Source organism: Eptesicus fuscus, chromosome 6, assembly GCF_027574615.1.
Source record: "Eptesicus fuscus isolate TK198812 chromosome 6, DD_ASM_mEF_20220401, whole genome shotgun sequence".
Taxonomy (NCBI): domain Eukaryota; kingdom Metazoa; phylum Chordata; class Mammalia; order Chiroptera; family Vespertilionidae; genus Eptesicus; species Eptesicus fuscus.
The window spans coordinates 57,792,252-57,815,028 of NC_072478.1; the positions used below are offsets into that span (position 1 = coordinate 57,792,252).

Below are 22,777 nucleotides of genomic sequence, written 5' to 3' on the forward strand. Positions count from 1 at the left end.
AAAAAATATAGAGTGGAGTAAGAGGGCTTAGACTATTGTTGGGGGGCAGGGATTGAGGTTTAGTGGGCTAGTCAATGTAAGCTTCATTGAGAAGCTCCTTTTTGAGCAAAGACACAGGGGATAAGGAAGTGAGCCATGTGTATATGGAGGGAAGGCTATACTGGGTATAGAAGACAGTTAGTACACAAGTCCCGAGGCAGATATTTGCCTACCATGATCATGAAGTAACAAGGAAGCTTGTTTGATTTTAATAAAGTGAAGGAGAGGAGAAGATGAATTCAAAGAGATAACTTCGGGGAAAGATCATGTAGGTCCTTTGTATTGACGTTGTCTTTTCTCTGAGAAAAAAAAGAGAAGCAATTGGAGAGTTTTGAGCAGAGAATTAACCTTATTTGATATAATTTTAACACCTAAGCTGTTATGTTGATATTGGACTATAGATGGAAAGGTATAACCAAGTATAGACCAGTTAGAGAGCAAATGTAATAATTATCTATAGGAGTTATCATGGTGGCTCAGACTAAGAAGATGGCAGTGGAGGTAATGAAAAGTATTTGGATCCTGTACATATTTTGAAAGTAATGCTAACAGAATTTTCTGATGGTTTGAATGGGAAAAGGAGAGGAAAGGAGGACTCAAGAATGATTTAACAATTTTTAGCGTTAGCAAAACTGGAGGAGTAGGGTGGCCATGTACTCATTAGAAAGGAACAGGTTTTGTGGTCAGGAGTAGGAACACATTTGGAACATGTTACATTTACATGGCAATGTCAAGTATGCTGTTAGATGTAAGAATCTGGAATTCAGGGGAGAGGTTCAGGTTAAAGTTATAAATTTGAAAATTGCCATCCTACTTAAAGCATGAAGCTGAATAATGTCCAACAAAGGATTAAATTTTTCAGAGAATGGGAAATGTTCTACAGATCACAACTAGAAACATCCCAATTTTATTAGCACAAAAAGAAGTGGAGGAACCAGCAACAAAGTTGGATAAGGCATGGTCAGTAAGGTAGGAGGATACCAAGGGAGTATGACATTCTGAAATCCAGGATTAGAAAGAATTTCATAAGGAAATGATTGACATGCCTAATGCTGCTGATAGATCAAGTGAAACAAAGACTGAGAAATGACTTTGGATTGAACAGTGTGGAAGTCACTGGTGACAGTGACAAGAGTAACTTCATTAGAGTAGAAAGAGTTTACACCCAAGTAGAGTGGATTGAGCAAGAAGAAGAAAAGGAAGTGCAGACAGCATGTGTAGACAACTCTTGATGAGGTTCACTGTAAAAGGAAGCATAGAAATAAGATGGCAGTTTTAGAGGAGATGAGAATCAAGAGAGGGTTATTTTTTAAAGATGAGGAGGTAACAGCATGTTTGTGTGGTCATGGGAATGATCCAGTAACAAAGGAAATATTGACAATGTAGGAGAAAAGGGAGAGAATTGCTTGAGTGACACTCCTAAGTAGAGGAGAGGAGATGAGATCTGGTATACAAATTGAAGTTTCTAGCTACAGGAGTTTATGGGATTTCTCTCAGAAATAGGAGAGAAGGGGCAGGCTAGAAGAGGTCCATGTGGGGGAAAAGAGGGATATATGTAATACTTTAAACAATAATGATTAATAATAATAATAATAATAATAATAATAATAAAATAAATTCTTCTCAAACCAAAAAAGAAATAGGAGAGAAGGATGAGCATAAGAAACAAATGCAAATAGGTTGGGAGACAGTGTGTGACATGTAAATTACTTTATGATTGTTGGTTGTTTTTTTTAAGATATAGCTAACATTTTGGGGGTTGCTTTAAAAATATTGCCTGGCCCTAGCCGGTTTGGCTCAGTGGATAGAGTGTAGACCTGTGGACTGAAGGGTCCAGGGTTCGATTCTGGTCAAGGGCACATGACTGGGTTGTGGGTCGATCCCCAGTAGGGGGCATGCAGGAGGCAGTCGATCAATGATTCTCTCTCAACATTGATGTTTCTATCTCTCCCTCTCCCTTCCTCTCTGAAATCAATAAAAATACCTTAAAAAAAAGATTACCTGTATTATTTAATTCTTTCAACACTTATAGGAGTAATGTACACATTTAATGGGCAAAGAAGTAGAATTGAAGTCACCTGTGTCCTGTAATGCCCACTCTAGTGGCAGAGTCCTGAGGGTACCGCTTTTATTAAGGCTGAAAGGCAAAATATGCCCAACGCTTGTGACTGGGTGACTCTTCCAAGTCCAGCATAACCCCCCATTCCACCGTGGTGCTATACCAAATACAGAGCTTGTTTAATTAATGGATTTAGTTCCTGGAAACTGTCTTAGCAGAATTTACTTAAAGCTTTCAACTTTGTGCTTCGAAATGAGAAATTTAGCCAGGATATCAGTTGATGCATTTCCTCTGCTATTTTTCTAAGAGTAAGACCGGAAAGTTTTATGACACTGTTTTCTCAGGCTGGCAGGGTTTAAACAAACAAGGTTTCTTTGACATGAGGAAAGGTTGCCTTTATTTTTCTTATAGCAGTCTGTCTCCAGTTGAATAGTACACTCATACTTTTATACATCCGGAAGGTGCCCAGATCAGTCATTTACCTTGGGTCATAGTTCAGTGGACACAACGAGGAGTACATTTTAGATACATGTATGTCCATTGTGTGACTACCCTTGGCACCTTAAGACTGCCCTGAGGTAGAGGTAAGGGAAGGCACAGCATAACTCCAGGGTTACAATAAAGCTTGTCTCCCTACATGAGACCCATTATTTGCAGATTTGGTCTTGCATTTTAGCTTTTGGCTCTTCTGCTCATATATACTCTGTACCTTCCTCCTTCTCTCCCACCCCTACTTACCTCATTCCATATCCCTGCTATGGCGACTGCCCACCTAGCTTTCCATTGTTGTGGTTTCCTGTTTGTTTGTTTGTTTGTTTTCTTATCTCAGAGCTTGAGACTCAACATTTACTTTCACTTTATTCATCCTTTTCCAAGTTCTTGAGTCATTTCAGCCTCTTTCTACCGCCCTGCTCTCGCCCTTATGGCCCTTCCATTCAGTTTATGGCACTTGTTTATGGCATTTGGCATCATCAAACCAGGCGCCCCTCCACACTCTGTTCCTACAAAGCCTCACTTTCAGGTGCTCACTACCTGTAGGCCATCAGCTTCCCTGAACTCCCTTCACCGAGAACATTCTTAAAGTGTTCAGCAAAAGACACAAGGAAAACATACAATCTTCTCACCAGAGATGTACTCTCTTCTCTCTTCACTCTTCTCAATGTGTTTTGTCACGGCCCCATCTCTTATAGCACTAACCAAACTTGCTGATATTGTAGGTATTATTTTATACCTCTTACCTTCCATTCTAACCTCCTTGAGGGCAGAGGCCATGAGTTATAAGTATTAGTATCACCTATAGGACCTCATAGCTAGGAGGTCCTATTTGTCTAACAAAGGAGTGTATTTCTCGTGGTGGCAGTGAAAAAGGGGGAGAAAAAGTGACATATGGAAGATAGGTTAGCATTTGTTAACAAAAGATATATGCAGATGTATTTTTAATTATCCTGGACCAAAGCCAGGAGATGGTCGATGAAGATGGGCAAGGGGTAGGGAGACTTAGAGGAGGATATTCTGAGTGACCAGGGAAGATATTCTAGGCATTAAGCCTCAGCAGGTGCTTTCCTTCCCCTATTCTCTGGGTTAACCTTGTTTCTGTGCTCCGTAACCCCGGGATATGCCCGGATACTGGAGGCCTTGTATGAGCAGGTTCCATGACCAAAGTTGGCCATGTTATATTATTCTCATACAAAGAAGTTTAGCTATAAGGTATCAGGAGAGGAAGCCTTAGCATTAATTGACCCCTCTAGTTGTGATGTTCATGTTGTAAATTCATGCCTGAAAGACAGGGCCTTCTCTGAGGGCGGTACCCACCAGCATTGTTCCGTGTAGCCTGAGTTCTGGGCATTATAGAAAAGCCCTGTTGGCTGTGGGTTTGGTCTCTTCTTCTCACAACCTTGGAAATTTTATCACCCTCCTTAAAGGCCACTCTGATCGCCAGGCATCACGGTTCATCCTCTTCTTAACTCAGGTGAAACCTCAAAGCTGGACTCATTTCTGATCTCTTCTCATAAAGATTAACGGGCATGCAATTTTTTAGCTTCTCTTTTTTTTCCCCCTCTCTGTCTGAAAAGTTGTGATAACAAAAACAACAGTGGCTACAGGCTTGTCTGAAGTTAATTATTTTAAATGAGCAAAGAAGACCAAGCACCTGAGAAGAAAATGGCTCAGGAATTGGAAGGAAAGCATTATGCCCTGCTCCAGTTGGTTGGTATTTGGCTCTTTTAATTTTTCTCCTGAGTACCGTAAGTGCCGTTGAGCTCAGAGGACAGGAGCATCCTGTGCGGGAAATAGATGGTGTGTGGAGGAGGTGAGGGGCGCCGCAGTTGTTCTCTGAATCCTTCAGTAAGCTCCACTTGGCTACGTTATAGAAACAAAGGCTGGAAAACAAGCTCCACTTGGCCAGCTTCCAGCACACTTCACAAAGCTCAAGGAAAAGCTCAGCGAAGCCACTCACTTTTTGTTTTCCTGAGCAAAGACTCTGCCTGTTGCTGTCAGGGTTAAGGAGTTTGTGAGTTTTTATACAGACACGAAAATGTGCTTTTTTTGTATTTTCCTCTGTCACTGAAAAGAGCCCAGTGATAGAATCAGAAAGATGGGCACTTAGATGCCAGATGGATCAATCAGCTCCTGGAGAGGTGTTGGTGGAGTGACAAAATTGTGGGGCGTGCGTGCGTGTGTGTGTGTGTGTGTGTGTGTGTGTGTGTGTGTGTGTAAAATCTTACTTGAAACTTGATGAAACTAAGCTCAGAAGCATGGACTTGTGCATTTCAGGATTTCCTACTTTGACTAAATAGGGCAGAATGAACACCACCTTCATCCCTATTAGGACATGGCTTTATCATGAGGACAATATAAACACCATGTCAGTTGTGATGTGTGGAGAGACAGGAAGGTAAGGGGGAAATGACAACAGTGTCAGGACTGTCAACAGCTGCAGTGTTTCTCTTTTCCCCCCAAAAAAATAATTTTCAGGAGAGAAGTAAAGCATTTGCTGTTTCTTTGTGAGGGTGATTTGGCTGCTCATTGGAGCAAAAAGGCCATTTATGACCTGACCGGGGCTTTTCTTTGGCCTGACATACCACGTTGTGTTTATTTCAGAACTGGAGAGTCACACTGAGTGGATAGCAACAGGAAACAAACCCAGAGTCATTGCAATTTGCATTTGCCAGTGCAGTTTTTCTTTAGATGCTGAACTTTGTTTCTTTTCTAGGGAAAAAACACACCTATTTTTAGCTCTCATATGCTTCTCCAAAAGAAACTGACTACTATCCTTAAGACATCCTACCTTGCTGAAAAACTTATAATTTTCTCATTCATAATTAATGTTTTCCTATACTGTCATTTTCCTTAAATTTTCCTAAAATATAATTATCGTAAATGGAGATACTGGAATACTGTGTAACAGACAAGTATTTAACAATGCTCTTAGGTTTAGAATAACAGCATATTTCTCTTTCTATAGTCCAGGTTTTCACTTTTATTCTAGTGGGACTAGAAATCAGACTTTTTTTTTTTTTTTTTTACTATCTGATTGCAATTTATGATTAAGACTCAACTGATCAAATAAATGTGAGAACAGATTTAGAAATGAATTTAAAAATTATCCTGATGCTAATGGAGAAATCTGTGATGATTTCTCTTTTAAAGACCTTCAAAAAGAAAACCCAACGGCCATGTTTAACTTGAGCTGTCACTTGGTATCTAACAAGGGGAAAAGGTAGAACAAGTAAATTTTAGATGATTTCACTAGGACGGAGAAATCTGCTCAAATTCTATGACCAAGTTTGTGACCACTTGACACAGGAGAGCATGATTCAAGGTGCCTACACAACATACATGGTTCCGCTTGGGAACCACGTGTGTGTGTAAAGAAGTTTAAATCAGCTGCTTGAATGGAGTGACAAAGTGGTCCTGCTTCAGCCTGAGGAAGCAGCGCCACCTGCTGCTTGAGCTTTAGTTTGTGGTTGAGCATTCTTTAATAGAAACTGATCTTTACAGACCTAAGCACAAAGTATTGGTCTATTGTTATCTTTTAAGATTTACATTGGAGTCAATTTATTGAAATATTTGTTTTATTGTGTGTGTGTGTGTGTCTGTGTGTCTGTGCATGTTTTAGTCTATACACTCATATTGAGAACAATTATTAAATAAAAGAGTGGGAGACAGAATAGGAGAGAAAAGAATATAAATATGAAAAAAATGGGAATATAGAGTATTCCTTCTTGGTGTCTTTTATTCTGAAACTAAGTGATGTTGTCCATTTGCTTTTTTATGTGTAGTAATCACATAGGAATCAATAGATAACCAAGCTTGTTTAAATTGAACCATTTTTCATATTTTATCCTGGTCTGCCCAAAAGTGAGTCCTTTATTAAATGATTACAGATTTATTAGGCTTTCATTGAGTTCCCCTTTCTCTAGTGTTTTTATTCAGAGCATAACACTGATTGTACAATATTTTAAATAACTCCCAATGTTCCTAATGTACTTTTGTCATAGCATCACATAAGCATTTACAAGAGCATATATTTTTATTAAGTTGAGGTCATTAATTACATTTCCAACCATTTTGGTTTATTTCATTTAGTGTATTACACCACAACATAAATAAGTGACAGTAGACATGGGACAATAGTGATTATGATTTTTTTTCTCATTCCCTATAACTCTCCCAAGGTCTTAACTGCTATTGACCACTGACATTAATTATGGTGAAACTTACACTTCCATGCTGAGAAATTCATATCATTTCAGATCCTGATTCATAATTAATTTTTCAACATACACTCATTTCTTTAAATCATATCTGTCATACTATATATATATATATTATATTTCACACACACACATATATATATATTTCAGAGAGGAAGGGAAAGAGATAGAGAGATAGAAACATCAATGATGAGAGAGAATCATTGATTGGCTGCCTCCTGCACATCCCCTACTGGGGGGGGGAGGGGCATTGAGCCTGCAACCTGGGCATGTGCCCTTGGCCAGAATCAAACCTGGGACCCTTTAGTCCCCAGGTCGACACTCTATCCACTGAGCCAAACCAGCTAGGGCAATTTATTTATATTTTAATAGACTGTCACACAGCCCAGAATTTGTAATTTTTTACATTTGTTAGGCCTTCTAACACATTGAAAATCATATCTATGTCACATGCCAAAGTCATAATTTTATAATATAAACACATTCAAAATCTAGGCACACGAAAAGTACAGAGGGTTCCAATTTTGTATCTTGGTTTAAAGAGCAATCTGCTCAAATTCCAAAAACTGTCAAGTATGTGATTTTCTCATGCTTGTCATTATCTTAAAAGGCTTTTGTTACATATTTTTTTAACATTCAATGAAAACTGATTGAATACCTGTTATATGCTAGACACTATACTAAGTTCTGGAGATTTGGTAATTAAAAAATCAATCCCTTGTCCTCAGTGAGCTCCCTTTCTTGTTAAGCATAGTACATAGATAGTTCTAGAACAGTGACAGAAAGTTGCTATGGTCAGGAAAAGAAGTGGAACTCAACTCAAACTTTGGTAAATGGATTATGTTACTTATGCTAGTTAGGGGAAATCCTGTAAGAGAGAAATCCTGAATTGAGCCTACAGGTAGGATAAAGTGTTTGTCAGCAAGGGAAGTAGAAGAAAGGTGTTCCAGGTAGAAATAACATTTGCAGAGCCACTGAGATGAAATAGGACAAGTTTTAGGAAACGTGTTGTTCAGTTCACTGAGACTGTTCATCTGGTGTTCAGAGGAGATATTTCAATCTTCAAATCTAAGCTTTGTGAATCTTTAATAATATGTATAACTTGACTGAGAAAAACAACAAATTGATTCTATCTTGCAAAACCTTCCGTCACTTATCCCACTGTTTTTACGCCCTTTTATCCCCTCCCAGAGGACTGGTATGAACAGTTGTACCCCCTCATCCTTACCCTGAAGGACTGCATGGGGGAAGTGGTGAACCGAGCCAAGCAATCCCTGACCTTCGTGCTCCTTCAGGAACTGGCCTACAGCTTGCCCCAGTGTCTGATGCTGACTCTGAGAAGGGACATCGTCTTCAGCCAAGCAGTAGGTGCCCCTTGTGTTGTTCGCTGCTATCATTGGTGAAGACAGGGGTCTCCCCTGGGCAGTTTTATTTTTAAAGGGATTCTTTCCTAGTAGTTTTGGTACCCAGTTTTTCTTATTCATAACTAGAGGCCTGGTGCATGAATCCATGCACCAGTGGGGTTCCTTGGCCTGGCCTGCGCTCTCTTTCAATCCGGGACCCCTTGGGGGATGTCGGAGAGCTGGTTTCGGCCTGATCCCTGCAGGCCAGTCCAAGGGACCCAACCAGTGCACGAATCCATGCACCGGGCCTCTAGTATGCATATAAGATCTTTGGTTAATTTCTTCCTGCCCTCCCCCTCCCTCTTCCCTCTGAGATTCATCAGTCTGTTCCATGTTTCCATGCCTGTGCATTGGTGGTCATTGTGCATCATAGCTACCGGCTGGTCAGCCAGTCACCTAGGCTTTTATATATAGAGATATGAACCAAAAAGTACATAGAAACAGTTTATAAGACCCTAGTGTTTATTTCTGCAGAGGTGGCCAAGTCTCTGAAAGGTAGATGTAGAAATTTCAGAGCAGAGAGTCTGTGAAGGAAAGGGTCACCCATGCTGTCATCATATCATGCCTTGGGGTCTCTGTACAGGGCACAGTGGAAGGAAAGGGATAGTTGCCTTGCACTGCAGGTGGCCAACTAGGACTGGCAAAGGGGCCTGTTTGCAACCCACTATTTATACAGCTCCTTCATGGATTCCAGGATGGGGCCTCATTATGGTCTCTTCTTTTGTTTGTAAAATAAATTGGCCAGCAGGGAGGCTTGAACAGGAGGTTTGACAGGAGCACCTCCTTTGCCTACACCCAACCAGATTCCATGACACCAAGGCCGGCCTCCATTACAGTGGCTGTGCGAGGGGCCTTCCTTCTCCCCTCCTGCCTCCACCCCATGAGTTTTATAGACAGCCACAGGGAGGGAGAGAGACAGAAGGCCTCTCTTTCTAAACATTTAAGGCCAATGGAATATTTTAACCAAACTGCCCCTGTCATGGATGCTCCAGTGACAAATGGAGCTATGTGCTCTGACTGATACACATTTCCTCACTGAGTATTTTCAGTGATTCTATGAAATGAGTAGTCTTCTATTCTGTATGTGCAAAAAAGTATTTTTTAAAATAATAATACCTGTACATTTTAAATAACTTTTATTGTTTTACTGCTGGAAATGGTAGAGACAGGATTTGTAGTCATGTCAACCTGACTCAGAGCCCATGCTCTTTCCCCTTTCACAATGCTGCCTGCCCCAAGCCTTACTTGATCAAAGACTGCCAACTGGTTTTAACATAGATATGTAAATAGAGTTTTGTTATACGTACTTGAAATTTTTTAATTAAATCTCTGATGCCTCAGAAGTCTTCAATATTTTTAAATTAAAGTTTGCTGACCCCCATCAATTTCTTCAATGATTTTTTTTTTTAGCTTGCTGGATTGGTCTGTGGTTTTATCATCAAATTACACACAAGTTTGCATGACCCTGGATTCCTACAGCAGCTTCACACGGTGGGATTGATAGTACAATATGAAGGACTGCTAAGTACATACAGTGAGTATGGATGGTTGGTACATGTGAAAGTCATACTCCTACTCATAGGATATTTGGTCCTTGGATTCAAGTAAAACTGTATTGCATCAAGAATTCCAGAAGTAATGTAACTTTTCATTCTTTGCATTCACTTTGTAACTACTCCCTTCCATTATGTTATGAAAATAGAATTATAAATTATTTCATAGTGGAGACCTAAGCAGCCATCTGGCTTTTTAATAGAAAAGGCACTTTGCCAACATAGTTTAAAGAACTGGATTTTTAAAGTCCAACCCTCTAATACCTAGAACTGCACTGTTCAATTTGTAGCCATGTATGGCTATTGAGCACTTGAAATGTACCTAGTTCAAATCAATATGTACAAGACATGTATACCAGATTTAACAACTAGTTAAAAAAAGAGTTTTACATTAATAACTAATTATTTTATGTTGGTTATATTGATTCATCAATGGAATTATAGTTTAGAGATATTGAGTTAAAATAAAATATATTATTAAAATGAATTCAACCTTTTTATTTTAATCTTTTAAAATATGACCACTGAGCCCTAGCTGGGCAGCTCAGTTGGAAGAGCATCCTCCTAATACGCCAAGGTTGTGGTTTGATCCCAGGTCAGAGCACATACAAGAATCAACCAATGAATGCATAAATAAGTGGAACGAAAAATTGATGTTTTTCTCAGTGTCCCTTTCTTTTCCTCTCTCTCTGAAATTAATAAATAAAAAGTTAATAAAATTTTTTCTATCAGAAAATGGGAAATTATATATGTGGCTCACATTCTATTTCTGTCGGGCAGTGCTGATTAGAATGGTACTTGATTACCTCCTTCTTAGGCTTTATTTGCCAGTGTATTGAGATATAAAACTAGCATGAGCCTAGGTAGGATCTTCAATTCAGCCATCTCCATTATTTCTAGAAATCAAGTATCAGTCCTGCCAGTGGAAAGAATCTGCAGGACACTTTGTTTCATAGAACAGTCAAAACATCGCTGCTGCCTCCCAGCAAATGAGTACTTTCTTCCTTTCCTCGAAGGGCCCGTGAACTGCTGGAGTCCGTTGGCATGGCTCTTATTTCACTGATGAAAACCTTCAGCCTCTGAGGAAAAGCATTGAGAATGGATTCCCTGCATTCAGAAACTCCTTTACTAAAATGCTAGAACAAATCCCAGCAGTGAGGTAGACTACTCGGGGACACTTTCTTCAAATAGTGTGTTTGTGCCCAGCTGGTGTGGCTCAGTGGCTGAGCATCGACCAATGAACCAGAAGGTCACGGTTCAATTCCCAGTCAGGGCGCAAGCCTGGGTTATAGGTTCGATCCCTAGTAGGGGGCATGCAGGAGGCAAGCCGATCAATGATTCCCTCTCATCATTGATGTTTCTATTTCTCTCTTCCTCTCCCTTCCTCTCTGAAATCAATAAAAATATATTTTAAAAAATAGTACACTTGTAACTAGGCTCTTTTCTCCGATTTAGGTGATGAAATCGGAATGCTGGAGGACATGGCTGTTGGCATTTCGGATTTGAAGAAAGTTGCATTTAAAATAATTGAAGCCAAATCCAATGATGTCTTGCCAGTTATAACAGGGAGACGGTAAGTGGTGCCCATTTCCCAAAGACCAAGCTTTGTTAGATATTTGAATTGGCTCTTGACGAAGGAGCCAAGGAGAAGTAAGGTTTGCTCTGGAAATTGTTTTATCTCTTTTCCTTGTTGGTGAGAAATAAATGTAGGTGACATGATAAGGGAAGATCTTTAAAAACTCCTAGAAGTCTCCTGACTGTAAATTGTACTGTAGCGAGGTGAGTATGGCATTGCTTCTCTGTGAAATATGAAGACTTCAAAATACCAGCTTGCATGAAGAGATTTTCCTCTTTATTACTATCCAGTGTAAAGCTCTGGATATTTTTACTTTTGCTAGAATCATTTGGTTAATAGCATCATAATTCTTGAGATGACTTCATATTAAATTCTGTTAAAGGCAGCAACATTTTAGAAAAGATGTATTTCTATATCAGGGGCATATGCCACCATTTTTCTTAATTATTTTTGAGAATTCACTTCCAGACTGAGATTTCTGAGAATGGCTTTAAATAAATAGCTTCGAAGGTCAGCATATGATAGCAGATTATCAGAAATAATTAAGAAAATGATGCTGTGTAGTATAGAGCTCCAAGAGAAAAATTATATCCTATGGTAAATCATTTCAATCAGAAGTCCTCCAAGTTTTAACCATTTTGCTGTTAGCGCTTTTCAGTGTTTCCTGAGGATATTTGAAATTTGAAAACATTTTCCGAGCACAGTGAATAAATATGAGGGTACTATATATATAGAGAGAGTCCTGCTCATGTTAGAGAGAGAGCAAGAGGAGACTAAGTAAGTACAAACTGATCATGTTTTCTTGACTTTAGTAAACGTATGATAACTTTGTGTGATGGAGGACTTGAGATGGTTGAATGAAAGGTGGCTACTTCTTATACATAAAGAAACAGCACATTCTCATAAAACTAAATATTTTATGTGCCAACTAATGCTTAATTTACCATTCATTGTAAGAAAGAGGAGTTAAATTGCTCATGCACATACCTGGAAAATAGTACCACTCTATAATACTATAAAGATTATTATTAAAAGGGAGAAACAGATATTTTTATGAGGGAAAATTTGTATGAGGGAAGCTTACCAGGCCATCTTATATAGACAGAGTACAGGATGCTGTTTCTGAGGGGATTCTTCAGGCTCTATCTAAATTCAGAAGTCTACTTACAGACGTGGACTTCTAGCATGGCTAAGTGCACAGCTTGGCAGATCCTCTCTTCAGAAAGCAACATTACAAAAGGACAGAATTGTCTAAGACGGTCCTCTTGGGACTAAGGGAGTAATGCACGCACAGATTTAGAAGCATTCATTCATGGGAAACTCGTGAGCTTTGGGATAAGACAGTTGGAGTCTGTGGCCTTTTTGCCAAGGTTGCTCCTGGCAACCCCAGCTCTATTTGCACAACATTAGCAGAGGAATATAGCCCATGAAAACCAGCAGTTTCATTACCAGAGGAGGGGCTGACAATTTGGATTGGAAAGCAGAAAAAGCTACACTCCTGAAAAGAGTGTTTCTGAGCTACTGTCAGAAACAGTGGGGATTTAGGTCATTTTATTCACAATAGCATCAAAAAGGGATAATTACATAGGACTAAATTCAACCAAGTACTCTAAGAACTGTACACAGAACACACAAAACATTGCTTAGAGAAATTAATAAGATTCAGTAAGTGGAAAGACAGCCCATGTTCACAAATTAGAATTCTCTATATTGTTTAGATGGCAATTCTCCACAAATTGAAATCTCGGTTGTATTTTTTGCAGAAATTGGCAATCTAATTCTAAACTTTACATGAAAATACAAAGAACCCATAAAACCAAAAACAATTTTATAAAAGAAGAACAAACTTGGAGGACTTATACTTTCTGTTTTCAAAACTAACTATAAAGCTATAATAATCAAGACCATATAGTACTGGCATAAGTATATACATATAGATCAGTGGAACAGAATGTAGAGTCCAGAAATAAAGTATTACCTTTAGGGTCAGTCAATTTCAACAAATGCGCCAAAACAAATCAATGGAGAATCTTTTCCAAAAATGTTGCTGTGACAATTGATTAACCACATGCATAGGAGAAACTACAGAGATTTCACAAAGAGATTCTTTGATTGTCCTGTGCTTGTTTTCCAAATACATGTATTATAATCCCAGCAGTCTATATAGTCCTGGAATCACATGGATTTTCCTAAATTCTGGGTGAAACTCTCTATATTTCTATATTCAATTCACACTGCATCACAAGATGTCAGTTTCAAAATATACAAGTAGATATTCATGGTGACCATATTTTATTAATCCTAATTTAAATTTTCAACACTAAACACTACGAGTAGTTTTTTGTTTTGTTTTTTATTATTATTTTCAATGTTTATTGTTGAAAATATTACATATGTCTGCTTTTTTCCCCCATTGACCCCTACTAGCCCACCCCGCCCTCTGCCCCAGGCCTTCACCACACTATTGTCTGTATCCATGGGTTATGCATCTATGCATACAAGTTCTTTGGTTGATCTCTTACCACCCACCCTCTGAGATTTGACAGTCTGTTAGGAGTATTTTTTTTAATGGAAATTTCCAGTTTCCAAAAATATGCACCTGTGATATGCTAATGTTGCAAAATGATAAGGAACTCCCAGTGGTTAGCCTTAAATAATGAAACTATTACATTTGCATCAGGCCATCACAAAGAGGGAGGTTCATCAATAATAATATCAGGTCATAATTGTTAAGAAGGTTATAAGTTATTTGGCTTCTTAGATTCACTATATTAAGAAATTTATCATGAATTACTTTGTTGTTCTTGGTATCGGTTGGGTTTTAAAAATAACTAAATCAATAAAACAAATATTGAGGTTCTTATGCACATACCACTGATATACAACAATGAACTGAAACACTCTTCCTTTCCTAAAGGAACTCGGAATAATGGAGAGAAATCAAACATGTAAACAATCCTTTATGCCAAGTAATTTAGTACCGAAGTGAATGAAACGAGTATTGAATGAATTAATAACAGAAAATAAGCAGATAGCAGCCAAAAACCTACATCAGTGCTATATTCCAACTGTTTTATTGTTTCTAATGAATCTAAAATAACACGAAAACAAATGAAATAAGCAATGCTTCCTCCTCTGTTTGTCCTTCACTTGCTTCAGTGAGCATTACGTGGTGGAGGTGAAGCTTCCAGCCAGGCTGTTTGAGGCTCTACCTCTGCAGATTAAAGAAGGGCAGTTACTTCATGTACATCCTGTACTTTTTAACGTCGGAATCAATGAACAGCAAACTCTTGCTGAGAGGTAAGCTTCAGGTATAAAATTGATATTCAGGTTTTCTTTCTATTTATTTTTTTAATTTATTTTCAATTATTGTTTATATTAAACTAGAGGCTCGACGCACGAAATTTGTGCTAGGGCTCAACCCCTGCCTGTGGCGGTGGTGGCCGCCTCTGCCTCAGCCCCCGCCACTGCAGCTTCGTCCGGAAGGTCTTCCGGAAGGATGTCCAGTCTAATTAGCATATTAGGCTTTTATTAGTATAGATATTATTTGGTATTAGTTTCAAGTGTATAGTGGTAAGACAATCATGTATTTTACAAAGCGTTTGCCCTGATATTTCCAGTACCTACCTGGCACCATACAAAGTTGTTACAATATTACTGACTATATTCCCTATGCTGTACTTTCCATCTCCATGATTATGTTGTAACTACCAATCTGTACTTCTCAATCCCTTCACCTTTTCTACTCAGTCTGCCCACCCCCTTCCCGCTGGCACCTCAGTATGTTCTCTGTATGAGTCCGGTTTCTGTTACAGAGAGACAAGTAGGTTTTTAGTTTAAACCAGGGGTGGGGGATCTCTGGCCCATGGGCCATAGAAGGCCTGTAAAATCATTTGGTTGGGCACTGCCAAGGCATTAGGGGTGAGTTCATTAAATGTTTGACCAAATATAGTGGACTAATTTTTAAGTTGAGATTTTTATATGGCTCTTGAATGATGTTATAAGTATCTAAATGGCGTTTGGCAGAAAAAAAGGTGCCCCAACCCTAATTTAAACCTAGGAAATGCTTATTGAAAACACAAGATCTGTGATATACATGTAGAAAGTTTTATCTCGAGAAAGAGGCAGAGGAGCACCAGGGCAGAAGGTATAGGCCTTCACGGTTTGGACAGAAAAAAATACTGGCGGAACTACTCCCTGGCGGGTTGGAGGGCTCTGCATGTGCCCTTGTCAGTGTGTATAAGCCTGTATGCAGCCCAGAGTCCAGTGCTGGACTCCTGGACCTCTCCTCAAGTCTCATGGGTGAAGAGGAAGATTGGAGAGATAAAAAGAGAGAAGACAGCCGAAACCGGTTTGGCTCAGTGGATAGAGCGTCGGCCTGCGGACTCAAGGGTCCTGGGTTCGATTCCGGTCAGGGGCATGTACCTTGGTTGCCGGCACATCCACAGTAGGAGGTGTGCAGGAGGCAGTAGGGGATGTGCAGGAGGCAGCTGATCAATGTTTCTCTCTCATCGATGTTTCTAACTCTCTCTTCCTCTTTGTAAAAAAATCAATAAAATATATTTAAAAAAAAAAAGAGAGAGAGAGAGAGAGAAGACAGTTATCTATAGCTCAGAGATACAGTCCTGCAGAGGTGGGGAGACTAACACTAAGTGAATATCAGTTATGTACAAGTACAGGGCTGGTGTTTTAGACTTGATATTTCATTCAAATTTATATTTGGTGATTATGAGAATATTTTGGTGTGTCAAAGGGATTGATGGAATGACTCGGGGCCAGTGGTGACTGGAATGTGTTTGAAATCACCATTGTGCAACGTTGCTGAAAAAAAGGAGACTTCTGCCCTGGCCAGTGTGGCTCAGTTGGTTGGGCATTGTCCCGTGTACCGTGACATTGCTGGTTCGATTTCATGCCCATGTGTGGGTTCTATCCCCAGTAGGGATCATGCAGGAGGTCCTGATCAATGTTAAGCTCTCACATCAATGTTTCTCTCTGTTCTCCCTCTCTCTCTCTCTCTCTCTCTCTCTCTCTCTCTCTCTCTCTCTCTCTCTCTCAAAAAAAAAAAAAAAAAAAAAGGAGACTCCTTAGGGAACTTTAGCCATCTATTTAAAAAGGAAAGATAAAATGTGTTCCTTTCAGGTGCTATTTTACGACTTATTACTGTTTTCTTTTTTCTCTTTTTAGGTTTGGAGATGTTTCTTTGCAAGAAAGTATTAATCAGGAAAATTTTGAACTTCTAAAAGAATATTACACGATATTTATGGAAAAGATGCCTCCTGATTGTAAGTCTGAGAGTTATAGAAAACAACAGTAATAATTGCTTGATTACAAATCTTCAGAAGAGGTCGGATATAGAGGTCAATGGAAGAAAGAAGCATGTGCTGTGATGTGAGAGCAATTTTGAGATTTCTGAACCAAATTAGCTGATTGCCAAGGTGGCATGGTCCACACCTGCCTCGTTGCCCTGATTGCTCTCTTGAATGTGTCTGGCTGGTCATGCTAGGACATTGTCAGTGACACTGGACAATGCCAAAAGTGAAAATAAGGAACTTATCATTAGAAATCTCAGTTGAGTCCAATAGAAATTTTGTGTCATTTTTAACCATGTAAAAGACTTAGTAAAGGTTTAGGTTTTTTATTTATTTATAAGCCACATCAGATGTATCATGCATATCAAGGAGAAAATCAGATAGACTAAAACTTCTATAGGGGGTATAAAATGATGTAAAATAAGGAACCAGTTTAACACATGTACTTACTGCAATATTTATGTGAAAAACTGTTAAGGCATCTAAGCCTATAGAGATTTCACACTTGTGGATTCTTCTTTTCTTTTCTTTCTTTTTTCTTCTTTTCTCCTTCCTTCCTTCCTTCCTTCCTTCCTTCCTTCCTTCCTTTCTTTTCTTTTCTTTTCTTTTCTTTTCTTTTCTTTTCTTTCTTTCCATTGTTCAGTTCCATGATTCTTTTTTCCCACAAAATTAAACACATAGCATTTGAGCAGTCCAAAGTCAGAGAATCAAGAATGTCTTTGGAGTTCATTCATAAGTATTATAATTATGTTGAGATATTGAGGTATTCTCAATGATAAGATACTAGATTTTAATAAAGTAGAAATATTTTCATATTTTTAACCAAAGCCTGCAATAAAAGTTCACCTGTCACTGAATCACTTGCACTTTGTTCACTGATCTCTATTCTGACACTTAGCTTGAACCATCTTAGGTGGTGAAGTGTTTAGATCTTTTCATAACACAGTGACTCTTGCCTTAAAATGTCATAATGGCATAGGTATATCCATGCGTATATGTATAGTTAGAAAATTCCACCTGCAGTTTTATTTTATTTCATATAAAATATTTTAATGCCAAAGTGAAATTTATTACAGGGAAATTCTTTGGCAACCAGCATACTTATAAAGTTCAAATTTGTTAATTACTTGAAAACTTAATAATATAAAAAAAACTATTTTGCATTAGTAATTAATGGCAAACGGGGTTTATTTGAGCCAGGTGTGGAGATCCTAAGAATGGAAAAACCATTTCATGTAAATCCTTGCTGTCTTCATCTGAATCAAGAAGTAAATATCTGAAATTGGTGCTGGAACTATTGACATCAGGGAGGTCTGTTTGCTCTGTCTGGGTACTGTGTGCTGTGGATTTCTCCTTCCACATCTTTGAATAGTGATGTAGCTCTCAGACAGTTGTTCTCTCTGCCTTGACTCCAAGGCACACTAAACCGTCAGGATCTACTTCCCTTCACATCCTACCTGGCCTCTTTGATCAACTGCAGGGACTCTGGTGGGACAGATATGAGTGCTTCCCTCTCTTCTTGCTCTAACATTCCCATTGGGTTGCATGGTCTCAGAAACCTTTCGAGGCTCCTTCCATGCCCACCTAGATCATTGAGACACCTAAATTTGGGGTTAGCAAATAAAATAAAATAAAATAAAATAAAATAAAATAAAATAAAGCACTTCTGTAAATCACTAACACAAACTAGTATTCTATGTTTTAGAGTCACCATCACATTTGCTCTATGATTTGGAGCAAATGTGATAGTGATTTGGTTGGATGAAATGCTTCTTTCTCTACCCTTTAAATGAGGAGTAAGCAAGTATTAGTTTATCATCTCAGACCACTCTGTTGTCTCTTGATAATGTCCATTTCTTGTACTTTTCCCACACAAAGGAGAAGGGTATTGTCATCCAGGTCTATTGGAATGCTCCCACTAGTTGAGTCCTGTGTCAGCCATATAAAGGAGGGCTGCCTGGCCCTGTGAGCTAAGAAGGAAAAACACTGAGGGCCCTTTGTGACCTGAATATTGTAAACTATCCCTGCCCAATATGTAATTGGTTTAGTGGCTCCGCAATATTAAAATAATTTCCTCACCCCATTTCATTACTCTGCTACTCCTAGTGTTGTCACTGTCCCTTTGTGACTCAAGGATGGCTGCCATGAACTATTCCCATGCTCAACCAAAGAGCTTCTCTTCCCCTTTGCATTTTACAGGGTCCTGAGCCTCACTCAGCTGGAACACCACAGATCACTTGCATACCCCTGAAACAATTGCCCAGGTCAGAGTCAAGTTCTGACTGGCTTAGATTTAGATGCACATCCCTGAACTAGTCCTGATTTCAAGGGTGATGGGATTTTATCGATTGACTTCAGAGTGAGAACGTGATTGATCCCATGTAGATTTTATGCCTGCTATGCAGTGGGAAAAGAGTAGAACTGGTGCTGGGATTCATTTCCTTTTCATCTCAGACTCTGACAACTTAAAGTATCTGACAATGAGGGGATGAGGCTTTTGCCTTGGCCTCATTAGTGTTATGGTTCGATCAGCTGAGAATTCACAATCCTATTCCTGTTCATTGCTCAACACCCTGTCTTTGATTCAGGTCAATGTCCGATTCAGAACTCTTGTTGAAGAAGCCCTATTTGACAAAACAAGGAGAAAGGGTGTACTCCAAAGTGCATGTATACTTGGCTGGTCTGTTCCATTGGGAGGCAGTGAGAGGCAATCACTGGGTTTGTGAATATTCTTGATCATGATCATGGTGTGCACCTGCATGTGTGTAAGAGAACGTTTTCTACTTTGGATAAATTCTGAGAAGCTTGGCATCCTATCCAAGGCTATGAACTGTTTTAAGAGCTATGAATGTCTTCTTCTGTTTTTCAGAGTTGACACAGAATTTAATGATGTAGCCTCTTCTGCCAAGACTTTTATTAATTGTTTTCCACTGCAAGTCAATGAAACTTGACAGGGTTCTTGTCCTTATTTTGCAGTTGAGAAAATAGGGACAGAGGATTAAGCAACTTGCCCAAGACCACACATCAAAGCTGGGGCAGATTTGGCACTAGAAATCACTTCCCTGAAATTTTGGCTGGGTGCTTTCTTTAAAAACAATTATGAAAGTTTCAATCAATCAAACAAAAAACAGATCATCAAATAACAAACACTAGGGAACTCGTCCTTCAGCCTCACAGATTTTGTAGGAAAGAAATATTTCAGTTCAAGGAGAAGCCTTGTTTGGTTTCCATCTCTAACCTTCCTGCCTCTGAGCAAACCAATACCCTGAATTTGGTGTTTTGCATTCTCATACACATTCTTACTCCAAATGTATGTAACCATAGAAAATATGGTACAGCTTTGCACATTTATATTATTGCTGTTATCTTATATGAATCCTGCTATAATTTGCAATTTTTACTCAACACGTTTTGTATATATTCATGATGATACATAGAGCACTTATTTATTTTACCTATATATTACATTGCAGCACTATATAACAGTTTACTGTTTTCTCTTTGAAATTTAAAATATTTTAAAATATTAAACAATAAAGCAATGAATATTTTTGTACTTTCACCTTTTGTATTACATTCTTCAACCCCATTTGAATAGAGAATACTCCTGTGGAGATAGGCATAGAGATTAGTTGTTCTAAGTTTGGTGTTAGAGGAATATAGGAGGGAGTAGCAAAAAGCAAAATTTATTGGCTATATTTACATTTGAGGAGACTGGTTTTCAGTCTAAAACTAATACATTTTCTATGGATACCATGGTTTTCAGTGGCTATATCAGGCTCTTTTTATATCTTGAAAGCTCATCTATTAATCTACAAACTAGTCATTACTTATGATACTTCTTTCAGGAACCAGATCTGTGGCCTGCAAGATTTTTGTCATGTTGAAAAAACTTGGCAGCAAGTAAAGTGTTGGATTGATAGGGATGTGCTCTGAATAAGGCAAGTTTTGTCATGACAGAAATAGAAATAGTGACTTGAAAACTGTAAGCACATCAAAATGATTCCTTTAAAAAGCATGCAATGGGGAGAGAGGGTAAAATGACAAGCTACATCATGTCTGTCTATGCTAGAGCACTAGCCTTATGGGCAAAGGATAGCCATTTGGTTTATATTTAGGAGCAGTATAGTTGGTTTAAAATGGCTGATTAAAAAAATCTCCATGTCAACAATGAAACTAAATTATTTTGAAAAATCATTATGCTTTATTCTGGAGTCTCAGAATTCTGAAGAAGCTGGTCCATTGTGTTAAAACGATTGCTTTTTAATAACCAAAAGTTAATTGTGAAGACACTAGCACAGACTTGGGGAAAGTTAATTACTGGCATAGGAGTTGGGAGACTATTTTTTTTTTTTATTTGACTCTGCCTCTGACTGTGAACCTTGTGAAAAAAATCACCTAAGTATCTTGACATGAGGTTGTCTTAAATCAGTGTTTTGCAGAATTTTTATATTTACTCCGATTATAGTCTCTTGATTCAGACTAGCTATTCAGTAATAAAAATGGAAGGTTATATCCATGTATACCATGCTTTGATTGAAGCACTCATCATCATTAAGAATGTTTTTCTTGTCCTGGTCAGTGTGGCTCAGTTGGTTGGAGCTTCATCCCATACACGAAGAGGTGGTGGGTTTGATTTCCAACTGGTGTCACTCTCTCCCTCTCCCTTCTTATCTCTCTCAAGTCAATTCTTTTAAAAAAGAATGTTTTTCTTGTTAATATAATAGTATTATAAGACTAGCTGACATTACACACAATTATACAGAATAGAGAAACTGAGTCATGTTAAGTAAAGAATAAAACTAGAGGATTAATAAGTATGATTATCCTTACATAGTCTGCTCCAAATAACATTTGTTGTTATAGATTGCATTTGCAAATATATTGAGGAAAATTTTGTGAGCAGCTTAATACTGTTTCTTTTTCCTCTCATTTTTTTCAGACATTTCACATTTTCATGAACAAAATGATTTAAAAGGATTACTAGAAAATCTCCATCAAAATATCCAAGCCAAAAAGAGGAAGAATGTAGAAATCATGTGGCTGGCTGCAACGGTAAGCACTGTCCTGCCAGACCTTACTCGCTGTCACCATGAGGACCAGCGAGCTGGTGTCTGCTAGATAGGGGCCAGCGTTTGCACTCTGAGTTACCAGATGTCATCTTCTGTTGTCTAGGAGATAAAGCTTTGTCATAGTGCTATCAGTAGACTAGAACACAAATTGGAAGAAGATGAACTCAATGAGAAAGAATCCTTCTCATTGGCTTTTCTCACAAATCTTGGATATGTTTGACACTTGGAGGTTAAAAGGAAGTGTCTTTAATTTTCTTGATGTTGCATGTTGCAGTCCATATCACGCTCTAGAGACTTATGATTTCAACAGAATGTAGTTATCAGATATCTGACTTACAGCCTCAGTAAGGCTCCTGGACATATTGTTCAATTAATGAGTTTGTAAATGTGTTTGTTAATTTAGATATTGGCATAGAATGTATTACTGGCAGATTGCTCTCAGGGTAATGAGCTATATAAGGTATGTTTCTTTCTCAGTTAATGGCACCCTCAGGGTAGAAGATCTTCCTGTTTTCCCACCCCAGATTTCTACAAGAGTGAGCAAGAGAATCTTGCCTGTGGTTTGCAAGTTATTATCTGGCAACCATTTCAGGCATAGCTCGGATAAACTAACAAATTTTGCTAAACATTCAGACCCTAAGGAATGGATCTTTTCATTAGGAAAGGGAAACCTTGGAGATCTCTATGATGAATTCCATGTTTGTAGTTATTCTCAGCATTACTCTTGTAATTTGGAGTTAGGTTAACCCAACTGCTAGCATACTCTATTCATTCACTAACAATAGTGTTTCAAACAGAGCCTTCCCCCCTACTGTCAGTGCTTACATTATAATCCAATATTATTTCCTCTCTTCTGTGGAAAAAGAATGGATAATTTACCATAAGTTGAGATATAAAATAATTTACCAAGAGCAAGGCAGAGGAAAGCAGCTTTAGTTTCCCTTCATGCCCCCTTGGAGCCCCAGGGAACATCAAAGGTAACAATATGAAACATGGCTTTCAGGCAGCTCATTTACACTGGTCCCATTTAGCACCATAGTGCATTACAGGA

At 38.6% G+C, this 22,777-nt stretch overlaps 1 protein-coding gene across 1 annotated transcript in view; it reads left to right on the plus strand.

Moving 5' to 3' along the window:
- The window catches only part of INPP4B (inositol polyphosphate-4-phosphatase type II B), a 562,110-nt gene that overhangs the window by 493,572 nt on the left and 45,761 nt on the right, over window positions 1-22,777 (plus strand). The window contains exons 19-24 of the mRNA XM_008143795.3: window positions 8,005-8,177; window positions 9,627-9,750; window positions 11,225-11,342; window positions 14,505-14,645; window positions 16,530-16,627; window positions 21,597-21,709. Coding sequence (XP_008142017.2) covers window positions 8,005-8,177; window positions 9,627-9,750; window positions 11,225-11,342; window positions 14,505-14,645; window positions 16,530-16,627; window positions 21,597-21,709 — 767 coding nt within the window. The remainder of the gene's footprint in view (window positions 1-8,004; window positions 8,178-9,626; window positions 9,751-11,224; window positions 11,343-14,504; window positions 14,646-16,529; window positions 16,628-21,596; window positions 21,710-22,777) is intronic.